The sequence below is a fragment of the Maniola hyperantus genome, chromosome 16, assembly GCF_902806685.2.
Source record: "Maniola hyperantus chromosome 16, iAphHyp1.2, whole genome shotgun sequence".
Classification (NCBI taxonomy): domain Eukaryota; kingdom Metazoa; phylum Arthropoda; class Insecta; order Lepidoptera; family Nymphalidae; genus Maniola; species Maniola hyperantus.
The window spans coordinates 4,782,436-4,793,901 of NC_048551.1; the positions used below are offsets into that span (position 1 = coordinate 4,782,436).

General features: G+C 36.6%; 1 protein-coding gene across 1 annotated transcript; it reads left to right on the plus strand.

Moving 5' to 3' along the window:
- The first annotated feature begins 1,619 nt into the window (after positions 1-1,619).
- LOC117989364 (uncharacterized) lies at positions 1,620-11,072 on the plus strand. The gene is made up of 3 exons (XM_034976714.2): positions 1,620-1,686; positions 1,967-2,117; positions 9,501-11,072. Exons 2-3 carry the CDS (start codon positions 2,103-2,105, stop codon positions 10,803-10,805), a joined length of 1,320 nt encoding a protein of 439 aa, XP_034832605.1. The 5' UTR covers positions 1,620-1,686; positions 1,967-2,102; the 3' UTR covers positions 10,806-11,072.
- Positions 11,073-11,466: the final 394 nt, after the last annotated feature.

Genomic DNA, 11,466 nt, shown 5'->3' on the forward strand with positions numbered 1-11,466 from the left:
ACGATATCTACGAATATGCTTCAAAACATGGCAGCCCGTTACCAGTATGTAGAAGTCGTGGATTATGGATACCACATTACAGACAAGCTATAGTACGCGATAGGCCGAGATGCCAATCGCGATATGAGGCGGGACCTACATCGGGTTAGCGCGGGGGGTGTGCGGGGCGTCCCCATGTCCCACCCTGATTGCCATCTCGACTTGTCGTGTACTATATGCGCTGCAAAAACCGCACCGTCCGCGTCGTGTCGTTGGTGCAGAAAAGGCATCGATTGGCCATTTTTGCGGCGTGTTAAGTCTTTTACGCGAGTCCCGAGTCCCGAGCTCGACTCAGTGGGGGTAATTCAGGAATTAATAATTTCTATATTGACTTTAGTCTGGTTGCGTGGAAGGCGTAGTACAGCTAAATAGTTCGGTATGCCACGTCAAAACCAACACCCACATAGCTATTATAAAAACTTCCACCATACCCCGCAACCATCTCAGATACCATCGTTAATTACCACAAGGTGAGATCGCAATTGATTTTTCAGCAGCTACGGAAAATACAAAATATCACGACAAGCACGAGCCAACTCCAAGCCACATCATCATCATTCATTATATCAGCTTATGGACTTCCACTGTTGAGCTTCTGTATGAGGAAAGCCTATGTAGGCTTTCCTTAGTGAGCGCCACGGTATCCTATTGGCAATCTTATTCATCCAACCGTTTCCCACTATCCCCTTTAATTAACATGTTTTAATTACCCCAGTTTATGGTCGTATCAACGAAGCATCCACTCTAGGACCAGCATAGTCTGCCCAGTGCTTCCAGGTGCCTATAATATACCACTTCAGCTTGATGGTTTAGAATCTACTAGAACGCGAATAAATATTGAAGATGCACCCCACATAAAGAATTCGCATTCCTTATGTGGGGATGCATATGGCATTCATATAATTTCTAGCAGTAAAATTTTTTTGCGGTCGGCGGTAATGATAATGTGCGATAATGATCTGATTGACAACACAGAGCTTGAATTGCTAAAAATATATGCACATGCAATTTCTAAAATGATATTATATTTCTTTTAGGATGCAGCACGGAACAGAAATGTACTCGTACTAAGAAATATTTTGTCAAAGCATCGCTGCGGGCGTGATATGAACTGAAAGAATTTAAAAGTTCAGTTATCTTTGCGTTTATAAACTTGAAAGGATAATTTTGCTGGAACGGGATATCGGGGTTATCCTTACGTTTGCCCATAAATTATATGAGTACCTATTTGTTTAATTAATAAAATTCTTGGTATTCAAATTAAATATTTAATAAGTATATTTTTTTGACTCCAAACTCTCTTGGACTTCTTACCCGAGCAATCTTAAAAATACCTAAACTTCGTGTGATTATGTGTGTCCATCGCAGATGATGTACTGTGATGTTTACTTTCATCTATATTGAATATACTACCTAGGTATCCCGTATCTTCTATGTCCATATAATATTTTATTATGTTGATATGTTATACTTTGCCAGAGCTGTGGAATCTTAGATATACTAGCTCATTCTATGTTCACGCCTTTCTTAAGCCGATAATATTATGTAGAGTAGTGTATTTAACAACCAAACAAGTGATACGCGCGTCCACTTTTGTATCACACGGGTAACCGGCCGAACGCTTGCGCCTTTCATTCAGAAAAAAAAGTAATTTATCTTTTCTTTAATTATAATCCGAGCAAAGGTCAATTATAGTCTATTCGTCCTATTTAGTATTCATGTCAAGTTCTTCTTTTAATTAAAAAATTAGGTTACAATTGTGTTTTAATTGAGTACATCTCCATTATCCAAAGGTTAAAAATAATTCTGCTTATTTAAACAGTTCGTTTTTGTAAATAAAAAGTTATTCTAATTGATTGGGATTTGAATTAATTAGAGATGTTAATAATAGAAAATGTTTGTAATTATGTGTTTGTTTGAATTATAGGGTTTCTTCGGCTTCGCTTGGCCGGTTGGATGTAAACACATAGTGCAAGTAAACATGCGGTGACTGCCCTGTATAGTGATTGAAGTGTGACGGACTCAGTGCTGAGCTTTCGTGAAGTGCTTGATTTGCAGCTATCATGTTCTTGTCAAAGGTAAGAATTTAAATACAAATCAAATCCTCATAATCATCATGTTCAACCCATCGCTGGCTGAGCACGGATCTCCTCTCAGAATGAGAAGGGCTCAGCCATAGTCTAACACGCTGATCAAGTGTGGATTGGCAGACTTCATTGGACCCCTAAGTCGGGAGATCCAGACACGAACTTCTAACTTTTTGGAGCTATACTGCGTTAGGTAGGTACTGATTGCTTTGACGGTGAAGGAAAACATCGTAAGGAAACTTGCATGCCTAAGAGTTTCCCTTAATTCAATATAAACTAAAATAGGTAATTATTATAAGGGTAGCCTATACTCGTAATATGGGGTCCGGTGTTCATGCACCTCTAACTTGTCGGAGCTATGTGCGTTTTAAGCAATTAAATAGGTATCACTAGCATTAACGGCGAAGGAAAACATTGTGAGGGAACCAGCATTCATTATCAGCATAGCTTCATCATCATCATCATTATCATCAGCAACCCATCGCCGGCTCACTACTGAGCACGGGTTCCTTTTAGAATGAGAAGGGTTTAGAATAGAATAGTCAAAGAAACGTTTGACCGTAGTCTGTCACGCTGGCCAAGTGCGGATTGGCAGACTTAACACACCTTTGAGAACACTGGAGAACTTATAAATTGAAAAAGAAAAACTGACGTAAAATAACTTGGGCAATGTTAACGTAATAATTTAGCAATGACATACAAGTACTTATAAAAAACAACATTTTTGATAACAATGTGAACTTTTATTTTGCAAAAGACATCTTTTCACAGCATTTAAGTAACCTACTTTTTGACAAGATTCCAGTTTTGCGGTCGTTATCTGGCCAAACGAGCCAAAAGTTTGAGTTCGAACCACAAAAACCTGTACCTATCTACCTAGGTCTACATAATTTATTAGCCTTACCAGAGGTAATTAGTTGATAATGTATTTGTGTGGTAGATTAGGTCCTTTGGTCACTAGTTGTATAATGGCGACTAGTAAATGATCAATCTGATTTCAATCCATTACCTTGGATTGATGAATATAGGTTAAGTACTATACGTCTTCACATCTACCTATCTAATAGATACGATATAGTTCAAACCGGGCGAAGGCGGGTCGGGGCACTACTAAAGGATAACGATAACATTTTAATTCTAGTTTTAACCCAGACTTGCTTTTTTTAACTGATACAGTTTAAAGATATCTGTAATTTAACTTTTACCGACTGTCATGCAACTGTACCTACTTAAATAAGCAAAACCTCTGACCAACGTTGGGCGTTTTACAAAATTGCGTAAATTCTGTATCGAACATTAATTGGATATTGGATTCTTATGGTCTTCTACACCAATCAAAGCCTTTCTGGGCGAGTGGATTTGAATTTAAATGGTTGAATACCTAAAAAAGAGCATGGCATGTTACAAGTATCATTTAATAGACTATTGGGATTTTTCAATTCGTCAAATCAAGGTCGACTGTTCCGTATTATTTTATTCATTAGAACTTGAAACTTCTCTGCTGTAATATTTCTCAGGCTGACTTTTATTGAAATTAATATTATTTACTAGATGATGCCCGCGACTTCGACTACGTGAGTTGAGGTTTTTTCAAAATCCTGTGGGAACTCTTTAATTTTCTGTGATAAAAAGTAGCCTATGTCCTTCCCCGGGATGTAAGTTAACTCTGTACCAAATTTCATCAAAATCGGTTGAACTGTTGGGCCGTGAAAAGCTAGCAGACAGACAGACAAACACACTTTCGCATTTATAATATTAGTATGGATAGTATGGATTAATCTACAATCAATTTTAGACTTGCCTTTCCACAAGTTTATAGAATCTGAAGTAATAAAAGTATTTTTATGAATTACAAATTTTTGACGACCTCCCTGGCGCAGTGGTAAGCGCTGTGGTCTTATTAGTGGGAGGTCCCGGGTTCGATTCCTGGCAGGGGTTTGGAATTTCACAATTTCTAAATTTTTGGTCTGGTGTGAGGCTTCGGCTGTGGCTAGTTACCCCCTACCGACAAAGCTGTACTGCCAAGCGATTAACAAAACTGTCATACCCCTTCCAGTTTAGCCCGCTTCCATCTTAGACTGCATCATCACTTACTACCAGGTGAGATTGCAGTCAAGGGCTAACTTGTATCCGAATAATAAAGAAAAAGTATGCTTATCATAAAGCTTACTACACAATGCGCGGGACTGCAATTAGGTATTATGACATAATGGATATAATTTATTGTACCTACCTAAATTGAATATTTGCAAAGAATATCCATCGATTTTTTTGCTGGCTTCTTCTCGGCATTTCGAACCAGTCAGTGCTAGATTAAGTTGACGATCCAAAAGTAGGTACCTACTTTAAGAACTTATTTGAATAAAAATCTCTCGATTTCTATTTTGTCCCATCCAATAATTTAGGTCACAGAAATTCTCAAGAAGACAGTATTTATTATACCTAATTATGTTAGGATATTTTTATTGTTATGTTATGAGTCACACGGATGGTCTATTAGCAAATCAATATTAGGTTTGGTAAAATGTTTAACATAATTCGCAAATTAAGAGATCTTCTTTCAAAATGATTGTTAATTTTTTTATTGTACAATAGACACCATGTCGCAATCGTGATAATCTATTTATAACAAGGCCACATATTTAGTGTCTTTGACATTTTCAGTAAATAATTTAGTTTTAGTATTTTTGTGACCTAAAATCGGGATTTATTATTTATATATTACCTACTAGCTGCCCCGGTGAACTCCGTACCGCCTAACAGTCGATGATTTATAGGTTTTTTTTTGAATTTTACTCTCCGTAAGAACCATCCTCGTACTTCAAGGAATATTATGAAAAAAGAATTAGCGAAATCGGTTTAGCTGTTCTCGAGATTTGCGATCAGCAACACATTCAGCGATTCATTTTTATATATAGAGATAAGGTTACAAAAGATATGAAAGGGTTATGAAGGATGATTCAGTATTTTTACTTACTTGGATTGGAAGCGCTAGTAAGTAGGTAGGTATATTAATTACATGGTTGTAGAATGCAGGGGTTGGTAGGGGTTATAGGCGCCCCTAATCAGTTTTGGCATTAAGCATAAATTATAATCGCTTGGCGCTGGTAACTAGCTACAATCGAAGCATCAAGGATAACTCGAGCTTAGAAAAGTTTAAATCGAGCAAACATGCGAGTATGTAGCTATAATAACAGAGGTATAATAAATAAGTAATAAAATAGTAAGTAAATAATAATAAATAAGGGCTATAATAAATCAGTTAAATGTTTTATGATTGTAAATAATCGTCATGTCTACGAATGCGCCTACGCACCTTTATTGTCATTTACTAATAATGTGTTCGCCGTACAGATTATATCAATTTCAATAGGTGTGAGTAGGTTGCTTGTACTATTTCATAACTATCATGATTTAAATGACTACTGTCTAGGTCCTAGCTTAAAGGTTAATAAACTATTGATGGCGGATTTAAATAACAAAAGATGGGTAAATCTCCACACCCAGCTATTTAGATAAATAATTTATGATGTTCATAAAAATATAATCGCATTGCCTAAAGTAAATTTTTCGCTTTTCAATACTGTAAATTGTAGGTACTTATACAGTCTGGCTGAAAGAGTGGTTTTAAGTCACCATTTAAAAAAAATTTTGTTCTAAATATTTAGATTTAGATCAGTTTTAGATTAATTATTATTATTTATTAATTTAGAACTAAACATAAAAAACCGGCCATGTGCGAATCAGGCTCGCGCAATGAGGGTTCCGTACTACAGTCGTATTTTTTCGACATTTTGCACGATAATTCAAAAACTATGATGCATAAAAATAAATAAAAATCTTTTTTAGAATGTACAGGTGAAGACCTTTCATATGCTACCCACTTGATAAAGTTATCTCACTTCAAAAGTTGAAAATACTAATTTTAGTTCATGACCACAATTTAATTTTTTTTGTGTGATCTAACCCTAAATTCACGGTTTTCAGAGTTTTCCCCAAATGTCAGCTGTAAGATCTACCTACCTGCCAAATTTCATGATTCTAGGTCAACGGGAAGTACCCTGTAGGTTTCTTGACTGACAGACAGACAGACAACAAAGTGATCCTATAAGGGTTCCGTTTTTCTTTTGAGGTACGGAACCCTAAAAAGTACTTTCAGTTATCACCCATCGCCGACTAGTCACTACTGAGGATGGGTCTCCTCTAAAGTGAGAAGAGTTTGGCCATAGTCTTCCACGCTGACCATTGGCAGAATTCACACACCTTTGAGAACATTATGGATGCAGATTTTATGATGATGTTTTTCTTCACCGTTAAAGCAAGTGATATTTAATTGCCTAAAGTGCACATGACTCCGAGAAGTTGTAGGTGCGTGCCCGGATCGAACTCCGGACCCCTGCCTAGGAGGCCGATGTCTTAACCACAAGGCTACTACCGCTTACTTTATAAAATATCTGAATTGTATTAGACGAGTTAAATATTAACATCTATAGTCAACGGGAAGTACCCTATAGGTTGACAGGCACGACAGACAGACAACAAAGTGATCCTATAAGGGTTCCTTTTTTCCTTTTGTGGTACGGAACCCTAAAAATTAAGAATATAGTAAGTATATATACGTTGAAAGCTCTAAGCCTTAAAACTTAAAAATATTAATAAAATGATGACATGACCGAGTCGACGGACGTAGCTTCAATGAAATATAACGAAAGGTAATTTTCTCCATGAACGTAACCAATTGGTTATTTCGCGACCTTTCGACCTTGTTATAGCGTGACGGACGGACATGACAGATTTTTATTGCGCATTAAGTAGGTGCAAAGTAATGTAGTAGCATTAAGTTTGTTAGAATCTTTTACCTCTGACTTAGGAAAGTAAAATATGACAGATTATTAAGGATTTTATATTCAGACAAATATGATTATATTTATAAAAGTACGCGACAGGTCGAGATAGCAATGGGGGTATGAGGCACCGCACGTCACTTGCGCTATCCCGCAACGCGTTAGGGTGCTGTGCGGGTATGCGAGGCGTACCCACCCCGATTGCCATCTTGAGCTGTCGCGTACTATACTTACTTAAATAATTGTTTTTCCTTTGTTTGTTTCGTGTAATAGAGAGATCCTTAGATACACCGTAGCATTTTCTATATCTCATAGATACCATAGATACGAGAAATATCTCACAATGGTCTTGAACTAATTTTTAGATGTTTTCCAAAGGAAAATATATCGAAGTTAAATTTTCTAACTAGATCACCTTAACTATATTATACTCATGCTTTAAATATGTTTATAGGCTCAATTGGTCTTGTTTCGTAAATAGAAGAGGAATGCTTAAGTGCAGAACTAATTAATTTTGAGATACTTATGTAGTTATAGGCAGATAAAATTGGTTAAGGAATCATTAATCTTGGTTAAATGCGGAATGCCGATGCGCAATTAAGAGGTAGAGTAGATGACCTTCTTAATAAATTTTAGCTTCATGGTTTTCTAATTAAATTAATGCTATGATAATAATTTATTGCTAATGCATTCATTTGGCCATTTGCTTTGAGTTAATCAGAGTAGGTACCTACGAGTATATTTTGTTTCTAATTAGGATTAGACTAGACTTTTATTTACAACCAGTTGTGCCCACGACATGCTCCAAATGGATATACTCGTAGGTTTTTGTTTCCTCGGTTTTGATAATAGCCTAGATCAATAATTTTATTCATGCATAGGATTATCTTATTCTTATTGTCACATTATAGGACCCGTGTTTTGTAGTGGGGTGGCAATGGGTTGGAAATGGGAATGATGGTGATAACGATTTGGTCTTAATTGGCCCTGGCGAAGATTAGCCCGGCAAACAGACAGATAAATATAGAAAATGGCTGTTTGGGTTTTGTTAATGTGTACCTATAATATAGCCATTATTATTATCTAAATAATAAAATTACTATGAGCTAATAATATAAAAGATATGTAAGAGAAAAATAATAAAAAGACTAATTATTTCACAGATGAGCACGGAGCACTTCATTTTTATTTACTTATTATAAAGGCTTTCGAGGTATAACTTTTTCTCGCCAAAATTAACTAACCATGAGTTTAATGCATCTATTATATAATGAAAAAATACACTTACGTAGGATTTGTATATCTAGGTTATGAATCGTATAAAAGTATGAGGTATCATTGTAATTTGTGTCTAAACATTGTCATAATATACTCATAACAGTATACTTTCAGAAGTATTCGCTTTAATATCGCTGGCCAAGCGAGATTTCTAAAACAAAAGGCTATTTCGTAACGAATGGACTCTTTTATTTATTTCACATAATATCAATCTGTGTCGTTACAAAGTAGATTTGCATATTTTAAATTTCATTGTCTTCCGTGAGATGAGACTAGAGATTTTGTCAATAGACTATCTAGTTTTTAGTGCTTTGTATTGTCTGACTGTGCTTGTCAAAAATAAAACAAATAATACGTTGAGCTAATTTCATTGAAGTAGCTAGCACTTTTTTGATAAGGAAGAAGAAAATCTTATTTAGGTATGTGATGTTGACATAAAGGATATCATTTGATAGCATAGCTGCAGCGCCTGCAGCTAGTACCCATAGGTATACCTAGTACGCGACAGGTCAAGATAGCAATCGGGTTGGAGACGGGGGCACACCCACACAGCTCCTGCGCTAACCCAATGCGGGATAGTGCGGGTGACGTGCGAGTGTGCGGGTCGTCGTCCCGCCTCATACCTCGATTGCCATTTTGACCTGGCGCGTACTATACCTCTTCCTCGTTTTTCTTTTCTTTCCTCTGCTCTTTTCTCATTAATTAATATATCCTTAGAGTCCAATACCTACCCAATAAAGAGTTGCAAGGAAGTACATTTTAAACATTGAACTGAATTAGTAGTAAGTAATTAGTTGTTTTTAAATTAATGGCTGATTTACAAGTACCTAGTTATACATGAGTTATACCTACTTGTAACTAATTGTGCTCTTGCATGCTTCAATGCCAAAATGTAATTGTCAAAATATACGCTATCACAAAATTGTCCAGCAGAATGTAACAATGCTAATCAAGGAAACCACAAGAAATATATCCACCAGAAAGTGGAATGCAATTAGATAACCACATAAATTGAGAGTAAAAGCTGGCACGCTCCCTTTTACAAGTGCCCACTGCCTGCACAGACACACCAACCGGTTTCGTTACAGGCTTTGGTGTATTTTTTGCCATTCACCTGTTACTCTAAGAAACTCGTATAACGTATTGGCACACCTCCTTGCACTGACTTTAGCAACAAAGTGCACTGACCATTAACGGACATCCACTTTAAGGAAGTTGATAATTAATACAAGCACTTTTCTTTTATTTACAGATTACGTTATGTCTGCTTCTGATAGTCGTTGCAGTGAAAGCCGAGAAAAAAATTGAACTACAAGACATAGAAGAAGATAATTTGAGAAGTGAAAAGCAAAAGCAGCATGACAAATCAGAAGGTCGATCCCAAGGTCCAACCACAGCCCCATCCCCAGACTCACCTCCACTAGATTTTCTTAAAAACGGTCTTTTTCAATACTTTGGAGGTCCCATTCAACAGCCACAACAAACTCGATATGTACAACAGTACGATGTTACAGAGGAGCCTGAAAGATCGTCTATCATTGCACCAAAACCTCAATACGGACCTCCAGCGCAACAAGCTATGCTGGGTTACTTGTCAAACGTACCAATGCAAATATATTTAGTTCCGCAGTATTACAATGAACCTACTGAGCAAGCGGCACATCCACAAAATGAAGTTCAGATATCAGCGCCTGCTCCAGCAAGAGTGCCAGTCTATCAAGAACATCAGCAAGTACAACAACAAGCTAATTACATTGAAGTACCGACATATGTAACCAATACAGGCAAGCCTTATGTTCAACAGCCCTACACTTCCCCTGTATTTTACGTAAGTCACGGTCAGCAAACTATTGCGCCAGCGCAAGCTACTGTAACACCAGTGTTGGCCTATCAGGTGCCCCTCGTCCAATATCCTACTGCGATATCTGCACCACCATCAAAGGGATATTACCAAAGTCAGCAATTCACAGAAACTAACTCTGTCGATGAAGCACAAGAAAATGGATATAATCATCAACAGCAGTATTCTAGTCACACGGAAATTCCTTCTAAGCAATCGGGGCCAGACTATCCACGGTATTACAATTCTCGGACTCCTATTAGAGAAGAATATCGAGGCCCGCTCGAGCTACCTCATCCTCACTCACTTCTTTTGAAAGCACCGCCATCGCATTTATCCCACATTCCCAAAGCGCTGCCAGAGTATCGCCCTGTATCGAAACCTGTGTACGCATCAGGAGGAGGTTTCATATCGAGTGCTTATACTCCTAGACCAAGTGAATCATACAGTACATTTAAAAGAAGGCCGACATCTCTATTAGATTCATATATTCCGTCTAGTGTTCAAATAGAGTATTTAAAGAGAGGATATACTAAAGATCCATTAGCAGCTTACGAAGCGTTGTCAAGTGCTCGATTCTTGTCACAAACACCTGTTATCCCGAGACATTATGAACGTGGTTTCTTGCCGAATCAATTATATCACACGGCTGCTGGTGGTATCACATTTGGACACCACAAACGAGCCCCTAAAATAGATAAAGGTTCACAACAATAAGACGACAAATCGAATAATTTCGAAGGACTTGTGTGTATAAACTTAGGCTAAGGCTTTTATAAATAGTAATATAGACTGAGTTAAATTTTTGAGTACAATTATTATTGAAGCGAGTTCATTTGTAAATACTCATTTTTATATTTTAAGTTTTATGTTATTTAATCAATGTTAAGAAGTGTTAATGAGACTTGTCATGTCATATTATATTATTGTTATTAGTCGAGAGGTCAGTATTTAAATCAATATTGTTGTCAATAAAACTTGATGTTGATATTGAGCTGTTTCTTTTATCATAATTTTATATACAAAATTAAGCACGATACGCTATTAAACATTTAGTTAAGTTTTACCATTAATTATCCTGGTTATGGTAGACACATCATTTTCATTGCAATCCATTATCAGAATTATAATACAATGAATAGATATGAGTTATTTGAGTAGACATGTTATTACGAACTAGTTATAATGTGAAGTAAACCCACTCCATTGAGGGTTGTATAAAATCTACCAATAAAAAGTCCCTACTTAGGTATAAAATATCAATATTTAATACCCATTTAAGCAATTTTTAGGGTTCCGTACCTCAAAAGAAAAAAAGGAACTCTTGATCTAAAATCCTAAAATTCGACAGGTAGGTAGGTCTTAAAGCACAAGTAAA